General features: G+C 38.5%; 1 protein-coding gene across 9 annotated transcripts in view; it reads left to right on the top strand.

The window, feature by feature from the left end:
- LOC309637823 (cytidine monophosphate-N-acetylneuraminic acid hydroxylase) overlaps positions 1 to 22244 on the top strand; it is a 285683-nt gene that overhangs the window by 202594 nt on the left and 60845 nt on the right. For 5 of the 9 annotated variants that reach the window (XR_014250836.1, XM_082413025.1, XM_082413030.1 and 2 more), the window contains exon 4: positions 8715 to 8763. The exons of 3 other annotated variants lie outside the window; for them this stretch is intronic. Coding sequence is in view for 3 of the 6 variants with exons in the window: in XM_082413025.1 (XP_082269151.1) it covers positions 8753 to 8763 (11 nt within the window). In the remaining 3 variants the exon portion in view is untranslated. Of the gene's footprint in view, positions 1 to 8714; positions 8764 to 15758; positions 15970 to 22244 lie in introns of all 9 variants that reach the window. One more of the 9 variants, XM_082413026.1, reaches the window with a different exon arrangement.

Genomic DNA, 22244 nt, shown 5'->3' with positions numbered 1-22244 from the left:
CTTGCATTCTAAAGTTTCCTTTGTTTCTCTGTCAATACTCAAATAAGTCAGAAAGGTGTTGCCAAACCTGTTCTCTCCTCAAGAGAATTCAGTGGATTGAATTCCGGTTCGTGCTGTTAAAATGACAATTTTTATACCTCGATACGCTAATGAAAAAGATGAAAGTCCTTTCGTGTTTCTTTTACTAAACCCATCTTGGCAAGAGATATCTTTGCTTTGATTGCTCAACTTGTTATTTTTTCTGATAGCTAATTTTTCTCCACCCTTCCTGGATTTCTCTTATTTCTAAACAGGGGTCTAGGTTCCTCTTGGCAGTTGCTGTGGGTTTCTTCAGCAGTTGTGCATGTCATGGTTCAGTTACTTCTGGTGGTTTCCTGCTTCCTTTCCCTAAATGAGGCTTATATAGGATTTATTAACCATGTAATAAATATACAACCATACTACCTCCAGCAATAAAACATGGACCCTAGAGGGTGTTGTTCTAACCTGAACTAACTATTGCTTCTCTCTCAGATACTTGAATCACTGTTAGCCAGGAGTAAATAACAGACTCGTTACTGTCTATCCTCCTGTGTTTACCTGATTTAGATTCGTTTTTCTGATGCATCTGTTGGGTTTTCCATATGCTTGCGTTAGGGCTGATAAACCAATCACAAAAGTTCATAGTTGCTTAGCATGCAACTGGCTATGTCCAGTTGACTAATTGCACACTAAAAAACACTGCAAAAATGTCTGATGCAAAAAGCTGTGATAGTGCAACAGGAACTCTTTTGCATTTGCTACTGGGAGTGTAAATTGGCACAGCCTTGTTGGAAAATTGGTTGACAGTGTCTACCACAGCTTAATGTTTATGTACCATTTGACCCAGAAATGCCACTCCAGAGATGAGGGCTTATGTCCACCAAAAGTTATGCACAGGAATGTTTATAGCATATTTAGTCAAATAGCCAAAACAAGGAACAATCCAAATATCTAACAATAGTAGGATAAAGAAAATATAGTGTATTTATGCAATGGAATATTATACAGTAATGAAAAGGAACACACCACTGCTGTGTGTAACAATGTAGATAAATCCTACAGTCATATTGGTGGGAGAAAAAGCCAGATATATTACTGTATGATTCCATTTATATAAAAGGTAAGAGTAGGCCTAACTAACCTATGGTGATAGAGGTTAGAAGAGTGATTACTGTTTGAATGGGTATTTTATTTTTGAATTTTATTTTATTTATTTTTTTATACAGCAGGTTCTTATTGGTTATCCATTTTATACATATTAGTGTATACATGTCAATCCCAATCTCCCAATTCATCACACACACACCACCCCGCCACTTTGCCCCCTTGGTGTCCATACGTTTGTTCTCTACATCTGTGTCTCAATTTCTGACCTGCAAACCAGTTCATCTGTACCATTTTTCTAGGTTCCACATATATGCGTTAATATACGATATTTGTTTTTCTCTTTCTGACTTACTTCACTCTGTATGACAGTCTCTAGATACATCTACGTCTCTACAAATGACCCAATTTCATTCCTTTTTATGGCTGAGTAATGTTCCATTGTATGTATGTACCACATCTTCTTTATCCACTCGTCTGTCGATGGACATTTAGGTTGCTTCCATAACCTGGCTATTGTAAATAGTGCTGCAATGAACATTGGGGTGCATGTGTCTTTTTGAATTATGGTTTTCTCTGGGTATATGCCCTGTAGGGGGATTGCTGGGTCATATGGTAATTCTATTTTTAGTTTCTTAAGGAACCTCCATACTGTTCTCCATAGTGGCTGTATCAATTTACGTTCCCACCAACAGTGCAAGAGGGTTCCCTTTTCTCCACACCCTCTCCAGCATTTGTTGTTTATAGATTTTCTGATGATGCCCATTCTAACTGGTGTGAGGTGATACCTCATTGTAGTTTTGATTTGCATTTCTCTAATAATTAGTGATGTTGAGCAGTTTTTCATGTGCTTCTTGGCCATCTGTATGTCTTCTTTGGAGAAATGTCTGTTTAGGTCTTCTGCCTATTTTTGGATTGGGTTGTTTGTTTCTTTAATATTGAGCTGCATGAGCTGTTTATATATTTTGGAGATTAATCCTTTGTCCGTTGATTCATTTGCAAATATTTTCTCCCATTCTGAGGGTTGTCTTTTTGTCTTGTTTGCAGTTTCCTTTGCTGTGCAAAAGCTTTGAAGTTTCATTAGGTCCCATTTGTTTATGTTTGTTTTTATTTCCATTACTCTAGGAGGTGGATCAAAGAAGACCTTGCTGTGATTTATGTCAAAGAGTGTTCTTCCTATGTCTTCCTCTAAGAGTTTGATAGTGTCTGATCTTACACTTAGGTCTCAAATCCATTTTGAGTTTATTTTTGTGTATGGTGTTAAGGTGTTCTAATTTCATTCTTTTATATGTAGCTGTCCAGTTTTCCCAGCACCACTTATTGAAGAGACTGTCTTCTCTCCATTGTATCCTTGCCTCCTTTGTCATAGATTAGTTGACCATAGGTGCATGGGTTTATCTCTGGGCTTTCTATCCTGTTCCATTGATCTATGTTTCTGTTTTTCTACCAGTACCATATTGCCTTGATTACTGTAGCTTTGTAGTATAGTCTGAAGTCAGGGAGTCTGACTCCTCCAGCTCCGTTTTTTTCCCTCAAGACCGCTTTGGCTATTCAGGGTCTTTTGTGTCTCCATACAAATTTTAAGATTTTTTGTTTTATTCTGTAAAAAATGCCATTGGTAATTTGATAGGGACTGCGTTGAATCTGTAGATTTCTTTGGGTAATATAGTCATTATCACAATATTGATTCTTCCCATCCAAGAACATGGTATATCTCTCCATCTGTTTGTATCATCTTTAATTTCTTTCATCAGTCTCTTATAGTTTTCTGCATACAGGTCTTTTGTCTCCCTAAGTAGGTTTATTCCTAGGTATTTTACTCTTTTTGTTGCAATGGTAAATGGGAGTGTTTCCTTAATTTCTCTGTCAGATTTTTCATCATTAGTGTATAGGAATGCAAGAGATTTCTGCACACTAATTTTGTATCCTGCAACTTTACCAAATTCATTGATTAGGTCTAGTAGTTTTCTGGTGGCATCTTTAGGATTCTCTATGTATAGTCTCATGTCATCTGCAAACAGTGACAGTTTTACTTCTTCCTTTCCAATTTGTATTTCTTTTCTTTCTTTTCCTTCTCTGATTGCCATGGTTAGGACTTCCAAAACTATGTTGAATAATAGTGACGAGAGTGGACATCCTTGTCTTGTTCCTGATCTTAGAGGAAATGCTTTCAGTTTTTCACCATTGAGAACGATGTTTACTGTGGGTTTGTCATATATGGCCTTTATTATGTTGAGGTAGGTCCCCTCTGTGCCCACTTTCTGGAGAGTCCTTATCATAATTGGGTGTTGAATTTTGTCAAAAGCTTTTTCTGCATCTATTGAGATGATCATATGGTTTTTATTCTTCAGTTTGTTAATATGGTGTATCACATTGATTGATTTGCATATATTGAAGAATCCTTGCATCCCTGGGATAAATCCCACTTGATCATGGTGTATGATCCTGTTAATGTGTTGTTGGATTCTGTTTGCTAGTATTTTGTGGAGGATTTTTGCATCTATATTCATCAGTGGTATTGGTCTGTAATTTTCTTTTTTTGTAGTATCTTTGTCTGGTTTTGGTATCAGGGTGATGGTGGCCTCATAGAATGAGTTTGGGAGTGTTCCTTCCTCTGCAATTTTTTGGAAGAGTTTGAGAAGGATGGGTGTTAGCTCTTCTCTAAATGTTTGATAGAATTCACCTGTGAAGCCATCTGGTCCTGGACTTTTGTTTGTTGGAAGATGTTTAATCACAGTTTCAATTTCATTACTTGTGATTGGTCTGTTCATACTTTCTATTTCTTCCTGGTTCAGTCTTGGAAGGTTATACTTTTCTAAGAATTTGTCCATTTCTTCCAGGTTGTCCATTTTATTAGCATAGAGTTGCTTGTAGTAGTCTCTCTTAGGATGCTTTGTATTTCTGCGGTGTCTGTTGTAACTTCTCCTTTTGCATTTCTAATTTTATTGCTACGAGTCCTCTCCCTCTTTTTCTTGATGAGTCTGGCTAATGGTTTATCAATTCTGTTTATCTTCTCAAAGAACCAGCTTTTAGTTTTATTGATCTTTGCTATTGTCTTCGTTTCTATTTCATTTATTTCTGCTCTGATCTTTATTTCTTTCCTTCTACTAACTTTGGGTTTTGTTTGTTCTTCTTTCACTAGTTCCTTTAGGTAAAGGTTAGATTGTTTATTTGAGATGTTTGTTGTTTCTTGAGGTAGGATTGTATTGCTATAAACTTCCCTCTTAGAACTGCTTTTTCTGCATCTCATAGGTTTTGGATCATCATGTTTTCATTGTCATTTGTCTCTAGGTATTTTTTGATTTCCTCTTTGATTTCTTCAGTGATCTCTTGGTTATTTAGTAACATATTGTTTAGCCTCCATGTGTTTGTGTTTTTTACGTTTTTCTCCCCATAATTGATTTCTAATCTCATAGTGTTGTGGTCAGAAAAGATGCTTGATATGATTTCAGTTTTCTTAAATTTACTGAGGCTTGATTTGTGACCCAAGATGTGATCTATCCTGGAGGATGTTCCGTGAACACTTGAGAAGAAAGTGTAATCTGCTGTTTTTGGATGGAGTGTCCTATAAATATCAATTAAATCTATCTGGTCTATTGTGTCATTTAAAGCTTGTGTTTCCTTATTAATTTTCTGTTTGGATGATCTGTCCATTGGTGTAAGTGAGGTGTTAAAGTCTCCCACTATTATTGTGTTACTGTCGATTTCCTCTTTTATAGCTGTTAGCAGTTGCCTTATGTATTGAGGTGCTCCTATGTTGGGTGCATATATATTTATAAATGTTACATCTTCTTCTTGGATTGATCCCTTGATCATTATGTAGTGTCCTTCCTTGTCTCTTGTAACATTCTTTATTTTAAAGTCTATTTTATCTAATATGAGTATTGCTACTCCACCTTTCTTTTGATTTCCATTTGCATGGAATATCTTTTTCTAGCCCCTCACTTTCAGTCTGTATGTGTCCCTAGGTCTGAAGTGGGTCTCTTGTAGATAGCATATATATGGGTCTTGTGTTTGTATCCATTCAGCAAGCCAGTGTCTTTTGGTTGGAACATTTAATCCATTCACATTTAAGGTAATTATCGATATGTATGTTCCTATGACCATTTTCTTAATTGTTTTGGGTTTGTTTTTGTAGGTCCTTTTCTTCTCTTGTGTTTCCCACTTAGAGAAGTTCCTTTAGCATTTGTTGTAGAGCTGGTTTGGTGGTGCTGAATTCTCTTAGCTTTTGCTCGTCTGTAAAGCTTTTGATTTCTCCATCGAATCTGAATGAGATCCTTGCCGGGTAGAGTAATCTTGGTTGTAGGTTCTTCCCTTTCATCACTTTAAATATGTCATGCCACTCCCTTCTGGCTTGTAGAGTTTCTGCTGAGAAATCAGCTGTTAACCTTATGGGAGTTCCCTTGTATGTTATTTGTCATTTTTCCCTTGCAGCTTTCAATAATTTTTCTTTGTCTTTAATTTTTGCCAGTTTGATTACTATGTGTCTTGGCGTGTTTCTCCTTGGATTTATCCTGTATGGGACTCTCTGCGCTTCCTGGACTTGGGTGGCTTTCCTTTCCCATGTTAGGGAAGTTTTTGACTATAATCTCTTCAAATATTTTCTCGGGTCCTTTCTCTCTCTCTTTTCCTTCTGGGACCCCTGTAATGCAAATGTTATTGCATTTAATGTTGTCCCAGAGGTCTCTTAGGCTGTCTTTGTTTCTTTTCATTCTTTTTTCCTTATTCTGTTCCGCAGCAGTGAATTCCACCATCTGTCTTCCAGGTCACTTATCCGTTCTTCTGCCTCAGTTATTCTGCTATTGATTCCTTCTAGTGTATTTTTCATTTCAGTTATTGTGTTGTTCATCTCTGTTTGTTTGTTCTTTAATTCTTCTAGGTCCTTGTTAAACATTTCTTGCATCTTCTCGATCTTTGCCTCCATTCTTTTTCCGAGGTCCTGGATTATCTTCGCTATCATTATTCTGAATTCTTTTTCTGGAAGGTTGCCTATCTCCACTTCATTTTGTTGTGTTTCTGGGGTTTTATCTTGTTCCTTCATCTGGTACATAGCCCTCTGCCTTTTCATCTTGTCTATCTTTCTGTGAGTGTGGTTTTTGTTCCACAGGCTGCAGGATTGTAGTTCTTCTTGCTTCTGCTGTCTGCCCTCTGGTGGATGAGGCTATCTAAGAGGCTTGTGCAAGTTTCCTGATGGGAGGGACTGGTGTTGGGTAGAGCTGGCTGTTGCTTTGGTGAGCAGAGCTCAGTAAAACTTTAATCCACTTGTCCGCTGATGGGTGGGGCTGGGTTCCCTCCCTGTTGGTTGTTTGGCCTGAGGCGACCGAACACTGGAGCATACAGGGCCTCTTTGGTGGGGCTAATGGCAGACTCTGGGAGGGCTCACGCCAAGGAGTACTTCCCAGAACTTCTGCTCCCAGTGTCCTTGTACTCACAGTGACACACAGCCCCCCCCCCCGCCTCTGCAGGAGACCCTCCAACACTAGCAGGTATGTCTGGTTCAGTCTCCTATGGCGTCACTGCTCCTTCCCCTGGGTCCCAATGCACACACTACTTTGTGTGTGCACTCCAAGAGTGGAGTCTCTGTTTCCCCAGTCCTGTCGAAGTCCTGCAACCAAATCCCGCTAGCCTTCAAAGTCTGATTCTCTAGGAATTCCTCCTCCCGTTGCCGGACCCCCAGATTGGGAAGCCTGACATGGCGCTCACAACTTTCACTCCAGTGGGTGGACTTCTGTGGTATAAGTGTTCTCCAGTTTGTGAGTCACCCACCCAGCAGTTATGGGATTTGATTTTATTGTGCTTGCGCCCCTCCTACCATCTCATTGTGGCTTCTCCTTTGTCTTTGAATGTAAGGTATCTTTTTTGCTGAGTTCCAGTGTCTTCCTGTTGATGATTGTTCAGCAGTTAGTTGTGATTCTGGTGCTCTCACAAGAGGGAGTGAGAGCACGTTCTTCTACTCTGCCATCTTGAAACAATCTCCCACAAATCATTATTGTATTAGAGGCCATAGTCCATGATCACAGCACTGGCATGGCTGGATGAGGGCCTTCCTCCAGGTCACTGACTTCTTCTTGTATTCTCAGTAGGCAGAAAGGGCCAGGGAGCCACTTCTGATTAATCCAAGCATGGATCCTTGAGTGGGTATTGATTGGAGTACTAGAGTACTAGAATTGAGTGGAGTTAGCTGGAGTACTAGAAATGTTCTATACCTTGGAAGTAGTTACATGGATATATACCTATGTACATGCGAGATTAGTACACCTTACTTTGTTATACCTCAATTTAAAAAAATAATGTGATGTCTTCTAGAACAAGAGAAGGAAGGATTTGAGAGAGCTTCTTGATTTGGGAAAGAAAAGAATACTTTCAGTATAAGGTGTTAACTAGAAGAATTGCCTTATGTAGAGGCCCTTTCTTCCTTTATCCTATTAAGAGACATTTCTCCAACTAGAACATATGTGGTTAAAACTGACCCTTGCTGCTTTACTGGGAATTTGCCACTGAGTTTGCTTATATATCATTGTAAGCACCGTGGTGTATACAAGTCCTAAGACACATTCCCTGCACTCCATAAGCTTATAATCTAATAGACAAGACCAACACAAATAAAATATTTAGAGAACTTAGTATTACTTTTTTTCTAAAGTGCAAATTGTGAGGTGCAGAATTCTCTAGGAATTCAGGAGGAAGAAAAAATGGGTGAGAAATGGAGTAGGTGATTTTCATGAAGAAGGAAGGACTTGATATGAGTTTTTAAAACTAGATGTGCACACAAAATGTCAGAGAGCTCTTCACTTTATTGTACTTGTTTAAAGAATCATAGAAAACCTGTTTGCTAGAGCTGGAATGGTCACCAGCCAAAAGACAGGATATTTGTCAAACAGGGGGCAGGACCACAGACTTCTCAGGAGATCCAGGACTGGACCCTGAATTGACACTGGTTGGGGCTCTAGGGGTGGGAAGACAGAAATACAGAGGAGTGTAGGGATCAGGAATAAACTGAGGCCAGAGCTAAACCACACCCCAATGGGAAATATTCTACAGAGATCCTTTCTCTTTCTAATAAAGCAATTATTCTTATTGCATTAAAAAAAAAGAAAACATTTTGTGTGTATGTGACAGGCTGAGTCACTTTCAGAAGAGTTCAGAAAGTTTGGGGAAGGATATTAATTATTCCTTAATGCGTTTTCCTTTCACCCCACTGAGGGGTCTTCAAAACACACCCCCCCTACCCCACCGCTCCCCTCCACCCCCCAACACACATACACATACATTCATATTCTGGTGTTGGCAGGGAATTAAGAGTTTACCTAAAGTTGCTAGGCTGTGGGTGGAGCCCAAACAGTAACAGAAACATTCGAAGATATATAAAGACAACTGAAATTCACATCAGCTGACTGAGAGTGCATTTTACCAGAAGTCTGACTCGCCTGCTATGCTCTCATAATTGCTTTTGAAAAGGTTTTCTCTGAAGAAATCAAATCAAGTCTGTTACCAAGCAAATTGAAATTTCCAAGCTGCAGCCATTCTAGGAATTCTAAACATCATTTAAAAGAAGATCTCAATCTCACTCTGTTTCTACTTTCTCGAAGGAGCTGTTTTTGTGCCGTTTGGCCCCTTTCTACCTGGAATGGAACAAAGGTACAGTTGAAAATTGTTTTCCTGCTGAATTTAGGATTGATATTTTTGGTAGTTTGTCTTTACTTCTTCTGGTGAAAAGGTACAAGAACTGAGAGCTCTTGAGGGATGGGGTGGAGTTCATGATGTTAAAACAATTTTTGTGGATATAGTGTACACCATCTCAGAAACATCTGATTCACAGCTCACCCAGTTATTTGGGTACCAAGCTTGCCTTCCCCACGCCCTGCTTGCCCTGGATAGTCTATTTGCCAGAGCCCCTCTCTCCAAGCCCTGTCCTCTTCACCCAGCCCTGTCACTGGTGACATCTTTTCTGTAGATTTCCCTTATTTTTCCTCTGGCTGCCAGTGTATCTTGTCTTTTGGAACTTTCCTTCTGCCAATACATTACCTACTGCTTTGCTCGAGCCTCAGAAAGCCATAGGACCAAAAGAGATGCTAAGGCTGGAAGAGTCCAGAGGACTCAGGGTTTGGAGTTGAGGTGTGGTCTGGACTAAGATGTGCCCTGAATTCGTGGCTCAAAGCTGCAGTCCATCTTACAGCTCCTCACAGGAAAATGCTGACTTCTTCAGGGCATAGATAAGATTTTATAGCCTGGATTAGAACGTAATTGCCATTAACAACTTGTTTCTATGGGGAAATATTAACTACAATACAAATAAACTTTAAGATTGCCACCTACTCATAATGGGGCACTGTCTGGAGGATAGTTAATTTTTAAAATGTCAGTGTCACATTTGGGTACATGCTAGTTCTTAAGAAAATATGAACAGGTTCCAGGTTCATAAAAAAGGTTTTGTAGGAATCATTGTGGGCCAGTAATTTCAGTATTCATTTATTCTTTCAACAAATATTCATTGGAATCCTCATGTGTGCTAGGCTCTAGGGGTACAATGCAAACTCATACAGGCATGGTTCCTTCCTTCGTGTGTCTATTAGTTATCTTTAGGGGATACAGGTATTAATCTCATAATTAAAGATGAAATTAAAAGTTTGATAAGTCACATGAAAGCACAGGTACGTAGTGCTGTGAGTGTTTATAATAGTAGGATTTGACCTTCTTTGGGGTGTTGGGGAAGGCTTCCCAGTGGAGATGATGATTGAACTGAGATCAAAAGGATAAGGAGAGTTAAATCTGTGAAGAAGGCATCAGGAAGTTTATTCTGGGCACAGGGCTGTACTTTGAGCAAATAAAAGAAGGTCAGGTGTCACAGAAGAAAGAACATAGTTCAAAAAGAGCTGGAGGAAGTGATTAGGGGTCCCTATGCATCACCTTTTAGGCCACATTAGGAATTTTGTTCTTTCTCCTGGGAGCAATGGGAGGATATGAGGCATTTTTAAGAGGTGGGAGAAGGATTGGCAGGATGAGGTTATTTTGAAATTTCCATTTTAAATATGTTATTCTGGCCATAGTGGAAAGAGCAGAGAGTGAATGCAGGGTGACCAGTTAGGGGCCCATGGCAGTGGTCCAGAAGGGAGATGATGGTAGCTTGGATCAGGGTTGTAGAAGGGGATGCTTATGAGATAGACTTAAAAGTTAAATTGACAGACTTGAATTGAATATGGGATAGTGAGAGAAAGGGAAGGGTCAAAGATAACAGGGGGTGTCATGGTGGACATTTGAAAGTTTGGGGATGGGTGAGATGTGCTGAATTGGATTTTGGATGCACTAAGTTTCAGGGGTCTTTAGGACATCCTAATGGATATGTACAAAAGGCAGTTAGCTCTCCACATAGGGCTTCCTGGCTCAGGTCTGCTCATATGGGAGTCACTGTGTTCTGGAGCCATGGGTATGGATGATCCCTTAGGGGGAAAACGTCAAATGAATAGGATACAGAACTGAGCCTTGAGGAACTACAACATTTCATGACCAGGTAGAGGAAGGATGAGTCTACAATGGAAACAGAAGAATGGCCAGAAATGTAGGGTGAAAACTAATAAGCTATTAGGTGTGTAGAAACCACCACCACAGAAAGTATGTCTGACTGTGAAGGAGAGGAGAAAGAGAACTAGCTGGAGAGTGTGTGAGGCTGAGCTGTAATTTTTTTAATGGGAGACATTTGGACAGTTTAAAAGGTATTTTAATGCTGTAGGATTCCATTTATATATCATTTGTGAAATGACCACATTATAAGGGTAGAGAACAAATCAGTGGTTGCCAGAGGGTAGGCGATAGTGGGGGTATGACTATAAAGGGTAGTCCTTGGGAATTATATCCAGCAAGTTCTTTGGTCTTGATGGAAGAGTTAGATGTCTTGATTTTAGTGGTAGCTACGCAAATCTATAAATGGAATAAAATTTCATAGAACTATCTATGCAGACACATACACGTATGCAAAAATGGTTGCACGTACAAACTGGTGACATCAGAATAAAGTTTGTACTCTAGTTAACAGTATTGTACCACTGTCAACTTCCTGGTTTGATATCATAATACAGTAATAAAGTGATGTAAGATGTCCCTATTAGGGGAAGCTAGTTCCCCTAAGGTACAGGGGACTTGACTATCACTGCAAATTCCTGCGGATCTATTTTATTTTCATTCGAAACTTTATTTCAAAAAAAAAGTTATAAAAAGTCAATGAGAGAGAAAGATATGAAATTTACAGTGAAAATTGTGGAGTAACGTCTTTTTCTCTTTTTCTTTAGTACTTTGTCCTTCAGGTGCAACCTAATTATTATCATCATCATTATTACTCATGCATAATGTACAGGAATCACTTCTCATTAATGTATAACTCAAAACTCCCAAGGTCTTGCCATTAGAAGACACTTTCCAGAGGCAATTTGGCAGAATTAAAGAGCCAAATATGTTCGTGGTAGGACCTTATGCATTGATTATAGCTGGTGGCAGGAGTGGGCTGCTCCCTCCTGGGAGGGCAAGCTTTACCCTTCCACATCCATGGATTCAACCACCTGGGATCAAACATATTTGAAAAAAAACTTCCAGAAAGTTGTAAAAAGCAAAACTTGAAATTGCTGCCCCCCACCCTACCCCATCAACTATTTACATAACATTTACATTTTATTAGATATTATAAGTAATCTAGAGATGGTTTAAAGTATCTGGGAGGTTGTGTGTAGGTTATATGCAAATACGATGCCATTTTACATAAGGGACTTGAGCATCTGCAGATTTTGGTATCTGCTTGGGTCCTGGAACCAATCCAGGACCAATCTCATGTCCCTCAAATACCGAGGGACGACTGTATACATCAGAATAAGTGAGGTGTGCATATTCTTTGAAAGAGCGTGTTTAAAATATCAGCTTCTCCATTATTTTATTGTGCAATATAATGCACATAAGAAAAGTTTATAAAATATAAATAAAATTTAGCACTTATAAAACAAACACCAGTTTACCTCAGGTCAAAAATAATAACATTACATACCAGCACCCCAGAATTCTCTCATGTGCCCCTTTCTTTTTTTGAAAATATTTTTATTGATATATGATTTAGTATTATGAAATTGACCTGATTTAATCGTACCAGTCAATGATCTTTAGTATATGTGCAGAGTCGTGCAGCTATTTCCACAATCTAATTTTAGACTCTTTCCATCACTCCCCAAAAAGAATGCCCAATCATCAGTCACTCCCCATTCCCATACACACCCCTACTCCCGCCCTTGGTAACTACCAATCTACTGTCTATCTCTGTAGATGTGCCTATTCTGGATATTTCACGTAAATGGAATTATACTATATGTGCTCTTTTGTGTGTGGCTTCTTTCACTTAGCATGATTTTTTGAGGTTCATCTATGTTGTAGTATGTATCAATCACTACTTCATTCCTTTTTATTGCCAAATAGTACAGTTGATCCTTGAACAATGTAGATTTGAACTGTGCTGGTCCACTTATACACAGATTTTTAAAAATAGTAAATACAGTACTACATGCTCCACCATTGGTTGACTCTGCAGATGAGGAAGTGTGGATATGGAGGGCGGACTATAAAGTTATGTGCAGATTTTTAACTGCTCAGGGGGTCAGCGTCCCTAATCCCCACACTGTTCAAGGGTAAATGTATTCCATTGTGTGGACATACACATTTTATTTATCCACTAATCAATTGATGGACATTTGGGTTGTTTCACTTTTTGGCTATTATGAATAATTAGCTAAATGAATGTTCATGTACAAGTTTTTGTGTGGACATATGTTTCCAGTTTTCTTTTTTTAATTCTCAATCTCCTCTTCTTTCTTTTTTAAATTTATTTATTTTATTTATTTTATTTTTGGCTGCGTTGGGGTTTCATTGCTGCACATGGGCTTTCTCTAGTTGAGGCGAGCAGGGGCTACTCTTTGTTGTGGTGCACGGGCTTCTCATTGCGGTGGCTTCTCTTGCTGTGGAGCGTGGGCTCTAGGTGTGCAGGCTTTGGTAGTTGTGGCTCACGGACTCTAGAGCACAGGCTCAGTAGTTGTGGTGCTCAGGCTTAGTTGCTCCGCAGCCTGTGGGATCTTCCTGGACCAGGGCTCGAACCCGTGTCCCCTGCATTGGCAGGCAGATTCTTAACCACTGCGCCACCAGAGGAGCCCCACAGTTCTTTTGGGTAGAGACCTAGAAGTTGAATTGCTGGATCCTATAGACACTATATGTTTAACATGTTGAGAATATGCCAAACTGTTTTCAAAAGTCCCACCAGCAATACATGTTGGATCCTGTTTCTCTACATCCTCACCAACACTTGTACTACCTGTATTTGTTATTAAAGCCATCCTAGGATGTGAAGTGTTAGCTCATTGTAGTTTTGATTTGTGTTTCCCTCTTGACTAATGATGTGAAGCTTCTATTCATGTGTGTTACTGACCATTCATATATCTTCTTTGGAGAAATGTCTATTCAAATCCTTTGACCATTCCTAATTGGGCTATTTGTTTTGTTATTGAGTTTTAAGAGTTTTTAAAAAATAAATTCCTGATATGTGATCCTTATCAGATATGTGATTTGCAAACATTTTTTCTTGGTTTGTGTGTTGTCCTTTCACTTTCTTGGTGGTGCCATTATCAAAGGACTACCTTTGTCTTTGTTGATACTGTCTAATATATGCAGAGTTTCTGTTCTATAATTCTTTCTTTGGATTATTTTATTGTTCTTTAACATTCTTGAGATGGATGCTTTTTAGCCTTTCTTTTTTAATATTCACATCCAAGGCTATATATTTATCTCTGAGTACTCCATTACCACATTGATCATTCTAGCTTCATCCCCTTGCTTATCTATTGAGTCCCACTCCAACAATGAGAAAGCTGGCTCTCACCATTGTTGTCCATGTATTTAATTATGCAGTTCCAGTATACATGTATAGAAGTATCAGAATTGCTAACCCATACCCCTATGCAAAATAGCTTTGTCAACTAGATTATAGTAGTTCCTATGTGCAGCTCCTTGTGCCTCTAATCTTACAGACTCCATTCATTTCCAAAGATACTTGGCCAGCACTTTTCCCCTCACCCACTTCAGTTAGGTTGTTTCATACATTTGTAACAGTTAGATTCTCTTGTCAGTCTATATTCTTTCTTGGGATTCCTCAATCTCCTAAATGATTTTTTTTTTCTTGTTCTTACTTTCTCAGAGCCTTAAAAAAAAACAACAACCTTCTAGATTTGAATAAGTGTAGATGTTACTACATTTATATATTTTACCTGAAACAACTACTGTGTATTTTCTGACTAATGGATAAAATCTTCTTTTATTTGCCTACGTCTTTTATTTCAAACTTCAAAATGCTGCCCTCTCCTCTCTAATATTTTGAAGTTTGATGAATAAACCTGTACTCCATTTATGCTTCCCCTGTCCCCTAAATCTTCATCTCTTCAGAATAAAAGAGTTCTGAATTTTAGGCTCTAACTAGAAAGCCCTTCCATCTACTTTATAACTTCAATCTCATTTCTCAGGATCTCTCTCAACTCTGGTATGTCTTCCTTATGGTGTCGGGAACCCAAAATGCACGGCATATCTAGCTGTGGAAACTGAGTGGTTTTTGAATAAACAAATTTCATTTTGTTTCCAGTGTCCTTTCTGGTAACACTCAGTGTTTAATGGCCTTTTGTAATGAAACATGCAATGTGATGTCTTAAGGGAATTGTCTAAGCTGGTGCTTTTTTATTAAATAGTTTAGCTTAGAACCCATTATTCTAAAAGTATAATTGGAATTACTTTTCCCAAATGTTTCTTCATATTTGCCTGTTGCTCTTTTGCCATAATTTTGCCTATTCATACAGCCTCATGAGAACTTGTCTCTCAATTTCTCATTTTGATTTCTGGAACAGCGTGAAGGCCATTTGCAATCTTGAAGGTTTCACGTTACTGGTTCAACAACTATTTCCTCAGTTCCTAATGGAAAATGCAGTGATGAAAGATTCCCATATGAAGCTCGCAGCCTAATGTTCTTCTGCTAGATCACTGGTTACTAAAGCGTTTTGAGTATAGACCTCCGTTTTAAATTAATTTTTTATTGGCCCTCATTCAATAGTGGTGTTTTTAATGGCTGGTCATTGGGAACAATATGTAGATTGGGAACTACCATTCTAGGTAATTTATGAAAGCATTAAGCTCCAGTCCAGAACTGGTCAATGGGTTTCAAAACTCCACTGTTTCATGGTTCCCCATAAGTGACAGTCACATAAACACACACACACACACACACACACACACACACACACACACACACACATACACACACACAGACCCACACACCATAACATTTGCCCAAGTTCTGTGGAATTCAGGGTTTTTTTGGTTTGTCTTTTGGTGGAATTTGGGCATTTAAAGTCTATAGAAATTCTGTCTACTAGTTTTGCTGTAATCATATTGTTTTTACCCATTCAAAGAATTCTAGTAGGCTAATGAGGCCCTTTCAAAATTAAGATATTCCCTCCCCTTCACCCAGTTGATATGTTTTCTTAAGTATTTGGAAAATTTCCTAGTCAACTAGCAGATCCTGTAATAAAAACTGAGAATTTATATTCACTTTTTTTTTTTTTTTTTTTAAGTTTCCAGATCTTCCTTGAATAGAAACTTATCCTGAGAGAGGACACAGTGTCAATCTGCCAGTCCTGGAGTTGTTATTTACCCCCGAGGGGGTTGTACTTACTGTAGCATGGTTCCACTGTCTCACTTTTGAGTGAAATTTGCTCTCAGCCTAGACTCCAGAGAACTGAGGAACCTGCCTTGTCTGTTGACTAGGCCACACTAGATCACTAGGTGAGCTCATCATGCCTGGGTCCAGCTTGTTCGGATGCTTCAGGGTGAGCCCTGCTGAGTGTTCTGCAGGGTAGGCCATGGTCCCTGCTGGTATTTATGGACATGGGGCAGGGGCCATCACCAGACTCTGAGCCCTGAGTACGGCCCCCAGGCAAGGTAGGCAGCTGTCTGTGGTTTGCTCTTCCTAACTTGGGCATGCCACTTGCAACAGGTTGCAGAGACTGGTGTATGCTGAAGCTTTTAATCTTGACTACACCTTTTATTTTAATTAAGTTACTTCATTGATTTTCTGTCTTGCTGAGTCATGCCAGTGCTTTAAGAATTTTATATTAATGATTTTTAGAGTCTTCTGTAGGAAGCTCATTAAATTTTTTGACTTGCCTAATTTCTTCTTCTTCTTATATATTAAATATATAATTTAATAAAATTACATAAGCAATATAATTTGAAATAAATGCTTTGAAAAAAAATTGAAAATACAGATAAACAAAAGAAAATAATCTAATCATCTGTTGAGATACATTTAACATTTTAGAGTATTCCTCTACCCTTTTTCATAAAAATTATATTTATTAAATTTTTTTGTTAAATAGAGATTTGCTGTATATACACTTCAGTATCCCTTTTTTCTCATTTTATATTAGGAGCATTTCTAATAGCCTTAAACATTGATCTATAAATGATGCCTATCATTTAATTGTGTTAATATACCGTAATTTACTGAACCAATTTCCTATTGCTAGAACTTTAGGTTGTGTTGTATGTTTTGTTATAATATAATTTTGTTATAAATAATTCTGTAATGATTATCTTTGTCATGTGCATCTCTGTTTCCTTAGGATATATTTCTGGAAGTGGAATTATTGAGGCTTATATATATATATATGTATTACTAAAGTTCTGTGGAAAATGCCATTGGTATCTTGGAAAGTGACTGCACTAAACCTATAGATTGCCTTGGGTCCTATGGTCATTTTAACAATATTAATTCTTCCAATCCATGAGCATAGTTTATCTTTCTATTTGTTTGTGTCATCTTCAATTTCTTTCATAGGTGTCATAGTTTTCAGAATACAGGTCTTTTACCTCCTTAGTTAGATTTATTCTAGGGTTTTTTTTTTGACATGACTGTAAATGGGATTGTTTCCTTAATTTTTCTTTCTGATAGTTCATTTTTAGTGTATATAAACACAATAGATTTCTGTATATTCATTTCATATCCTGCAACTATAGTGAATTCGTTGATGAGTTCTAGTAGTTTTATTGGTGGCATTTACAGGGTTTTGGTATCATATCATGTGCATACACTAACAGTTCTACTTCTTCCTTTCCAATTTGGATGGCCTTTATTTCTTTTACTTGTCTGATTGCTGTGGCTATGACTTCCAATACTGTGTTGAATAAAAATGGTGAGAGTAGGCATCCTTGTCCTGTTCCTGATCTTAGAGGAAATATTTTCAGCTTTTCACCATTGAGTATGATGTTAGCTGTGGGCTTGTCATTTATGGCCTTTATTATGTTGTATGTTCCCTCTATACCCACTTTGTTGACAGTTTTTTTTTTTATCACAAATGGATGTTGAATTTTGTCAAAAGGTTTTTCTGCATTAATTTAGATGATCATATGGTTTTTATTCTTCAATTTGTTAATGTGGTGCATCACATTGATTGACTTGTGGAAAATGAATCATTATTGCATCCCTGGGATAAATCCCATTTGATCATGTTGTATGATCCTTTTAATGTGTTGTTGAATTCAGTTTGCTAATATTTTGTTGATGATTTTTGCATCTATGTTATCAGTGATTTTGACCTGTAATTTTCTTTTTTTGTGGTATCTTTGTCTCGTTTTGGTATCAGCGTGATGCAGGTCTTGTAAAATGAGTTCAGAAGCATTCCTTCTTCTGTAATTTTTGGAACAGTGTGAAAAGGATAGATGTTAACTCATATTTAAATGTTTAGTAGAATTTACCTGTGAAGCCATCTGGTCCTGGACTTTTGTTTGTTGGGAGGTTTTTTTTTTTTTTTTTGGTTCAATTTTATCACTGGTAGTTAGTATATTCACATTTTCTATTTCTTCCTGATTCAGTCTTGGGAGATTGTGCATTTCTAGGAATTTGTCCATTTCTCCTATGTTGTCCATTTTATTGGCATATATATTGTTCTTGGTAATCTCTTATGATCCTTTTATTTCTGTGGTATTGTTTGTAACTTCTCTTTCATTTCTGATTTTATTTACTTGAGCCCTCTCTTTTTCTTGATGAGCCTGGCTAATTTTCATCAATTTTGTTTATCTTTTCAAATAACCAGCTCATAGTTTCATTGATCTTCTCTATATTTTTAGCCTCTATTTCATTTATTTCTGCTCTAATTTTTATGATTTTTTCCCCCTTCTACTAAATTTGGGTTTTGTTTCTTCTTCTTTCTCTAGTTCCTTTAGGTGTAAGGTTAGGTTATTTATTTCAGATTTTTCTTGTTTCCTGAGATAGGCTTCTATTCCTATAAATTTCCCTCTTGGAACTGCTTTTGCTGAATCCCATAGATTTTGGATCATTGTGTTTTTGTTTTCATTTATCTTCAGGTATTTCTTTTTTTTTTTTTTTGTAAAGGAACCATTTTGAGATATGTCAGAGCACACGGTTCTTTTTTTTCTTTAATTTTATTCATTTATGGCTGTGTTGGGTCTTCGTTTCTGTGTGAGGGCTTCCTCTAGTTGTGGCAAGCGGGGGCCACTCTTCATCACGGTGCACGGGTCTCCCACTATCGCGGCCTCTCTTGTTGCGGAGCACAGGCTCCAGACATGCAGGCTCAGTAATTGTGGCTCACGGGCCCAGTTGCTCCGCGGCATGTGGGATCTTCCCAGACCAGGGCTCGAACCCGTGTCCCCTGCATTGGCAGGCAGATTCTCAACCACTGTGCCACCAGGGAAGCCTATCTTCAGGTATTTCTTGATTTCTACTTTGATTTTTTTCAGTGACCCACTGGTTTTTTTAGTAGCATATTGTTTGGCCTCCATGTATTTGTTTTTTGCAGCTTTTTTCTTGTAGTTGATTTCTAGCCTCATAGTGTTGTGGTTGGGAAAGATACTTGATATGATTTTAGTCTTCTTAAATTTACTGAGACTTGTTTTGTGGCCTAGCCTGAGATCTATCCTGGATAATGTTCCATTTGCACTTGAAAAGAATGTGTATTGCTGCTTTCAGATGGAATGTTCTCTATATATCTGTTAAGTCCATCTGATCTAATGTGTTGTTTAAGGCTAGCATTTCTTTACTAATTTTCTCTCTGGATGATCTGTCTGTTGATGTAAGTGGGGTGTTGAAGTCCCCTACTATTACTGTGTTACTATCAATTTCTCCCTCTATTTTAATATTTGCTTAACATATTCAGGTGCTCGTATGTTGGGTGCATATGTATTTACAATCATTATAGCTTCTTCTTGAACTGACCCCTTTATCATTATGTAATGTCCTTCTTTGTCTCTTGTTCCAGTTTTTGTTTTAAAGTCTATTTTTTCTGATATTGCTACCCCAGCTTTCTTTTTTGTTTCCATTTGCTTGGAATACCATTTTCCATCCCCCTCACTTTCAGTCTTTGTGTGTCTTTAGATCTGATGTGAATCTCTTGTAGGCAGCATATGTATAGGTCTTGTTTTTGTATCCACTCAGCCACTCTATGTCTTTTGATTGAAGTATTTAGTCCATTTACATTTAAAGTAATTATTGATAGGTATGTATTTATTGCCATTTTGTTAATTATTTTCTGGTTGTTTTTGTAGTTCTTCTTTTGCCATCTTCCCTTGTGATTTGATGTCTATCTTTAGTGTTATGTTTGGGTTCTTTTTTCTTTTGTGTGTGTGTATCCATTACAGATTTTTGGTGTGTGGTTACCATGAGGTTTATATACAGCAATCTATATATATGGTCAATTGCTTTAAGTTGCTGATCTCTTAAGTTAGAATGCATTTTAACAACTCTGCTTTCTTACTCACCCCTCTCTATTTTGACACCATATTTTACATCTTGTTTTGTGTGTCCCTTAATTACTTACTGTGGATATAGATGGTTTTACTACTTTTGACGTTTAACCTTCCTACTAGCTTTATAAGTGGTTTATCTACTACCTTCTTGGTATTCTGCCTTTACCAATGAGATTTTTCCTTTCATAATTTTCATATTTCTAGTTGTGGCCTTTCCTTTTCTACTTAGGGAAGTCCGTTTAACATTTCTTATAAAGGTGGTTTGGTGGTGCTGAACTCTTAGCTTTTGCTTGTCTGTAAAATCTTGATTTCCCCTTCAAAGGTGAATAATAGCATTGCCGGGTAGAGTTTTCCTGGTTGTAAGTTTTTTCATCACTTTAAATATATTGTGCCACTCCCTTCTGGAGTGCAGAGTTTCTGTTGAAAAGTCAGCTGATAGTCATGGAATTCCTCTTGTACATAACTAGTTGCTTTTCCCTTGTTGATTTAATATTCTCTCTTCATCTTTAATTTTGGCACTTTAAATACAGTGTGTCTTGGTGTGGTCCTCTGTGGGTTGATCTTGTTGGGGACACTTTGTGTTTCCTGAATGCCTGTTTCCTTTCCCAAGTTAGGGAAGTTTTTCAGCTATTATATCTTCAAATATGTTTTCTGTCCCTTTCTCTCATCTCCTTTGGGACTCCTATAAGGTGAATGTTAGGATGCTTGATGTTGTTCCAGGTCTCTTCAGCTGTCCTCATTTAAACAATTTTTTTTTCTTTTTTTCTGTTCAGCTTGAGTGATTTCCACCACTCTGTCTTCCAGTTCACTGATCAATTTCTCTGTATCATCTAATCCACCATTGATTCCATCTAATTTTCTTTTTTTTTTTTTTATGGAGGAGAAAGAAAGAGTGGCTTTATTTCTTTACCAGGCAAAGAGGGAACACAGTAGGCTAGCACCTCAAGAACTGTGTCCCCAATTCCATCTAATGTATTTTTTATTTCAGTTATTGTGTTCTTCAGCTCTATTTGATTCTTGTTTATATTTTCTAACTCTTCGTTAAAAACTTCTAACTTCTGATTTTGTTCATCCATTCTTCTCTTGAGTTCTTTGAACATCCTTTTTTTTAAAGATAAATTTATTTATTTATTTATTTATTTTTGGCTGAGTTGGGTCTTTGTTGCTGAGCACGAGCTTTCTCTAGTTGTGATGAATGGGGGCTACTCTTCGCTGTGGTGCGTGGGCTTCTCATTGTGGTGGCTTCTCTTGTTGCAGAGCATGGGCTCTAGGTGCATGGGCTTCAGTAGTTGTGGCATGTGGGCTCAGTAGTTGTGGCTCATGGGCTCTAGAGCACAGGCTCAGTAGTTGTGGCACATGGACTTAGTTGCTCCATGGCATGTGGAATCTTCTCAGACCAGGGATCGAACCCGTGTCCCCTGCATTGGCAGGTGGATTCTTAACTACTGCGCCACCAGGGAAGCCCTGAGCATCTTTTTGATCATTAACTTAAACTCTTTATCAGGCAGATTGCTTATCTCCATTTCATTTAGTTCTTCTTCCAGGGTTTTATCTTATTCCATAGTTTGGAATATATTCCTCTGTCACCTCATTTTGCTGAATTCTCTGTTTTTATTTCTAGGTATTAGGTAGGTCAGTTACACTACTAATCTTGGAGGAGTGGCCTTATATAGGAGATGTCCTATGGGGCCCAGCAGTGCACACCGCTTTGGTCACAGGAGCTATGCTCTAGGGGTGCCCTCTATGTTGGTTACCTGAGCCCTACTGTTGGGGTGAGCTTATTACTATGGGCACTCTGATAGGCTTGGCTGGTCTGCAGCCCAGTTGGGTGCCAGACCACACCTAGTGAGAAAGCTGCCAGCCCATGGAAGGGTGAGGCCAGATCCTGAGATGGCTAAGGGGCTCAAGGTGTCCTGGAGCTGGTGTTGGCCAGCTGGTGGGCAGAGGTAGGTCACAGGTGCAGCTGACTGCAGAACCCTAGGGAGTCCTGGGGCTAGTGCAGAACCTCTGGTGGGTGGAGCTGGGTCCCAGGATGGCTGGCTGCAGGCTACAAGGCTGTGAGGTTTCCAAGGCTGATATTGGCTTGCTGGTGGGTGAGACCAGTTCCTGGTGCTAGTGCTGGCCAACAGGTGAGTGTAGCCAGATTCAGGACAGCTGGCTGAGTGGTCCAAGGTATCCTGGAAATGGTGTGAGCCAGGTGTTGGGTGAGGTTGGGACACTGGGCAGGTGACAGCAAAGCCCCAGAGGGTTCAGGAGCTAGTGTTGGGCTACTGGTGTGGAGGGCTGGATCCTGGGGC

This window comes from Balaenoptera physalus, assembly GCF_965194825.1.
Source record: "Balaenoptera physalus genome assembly, chromosome: 11".
In the NCBI taxonomy this organism is placed as follows: Eukaryota; Metazoa; Chordata; class Mammalia; order Artiodactyla; family Balaenopteridae; genus Balaenoptera; species Balaenoptera physalus.
Note: the sequence above shows the minus strand (reverse complement) of the source record. Positions and strands in the feature narration are given on the sequence as shown.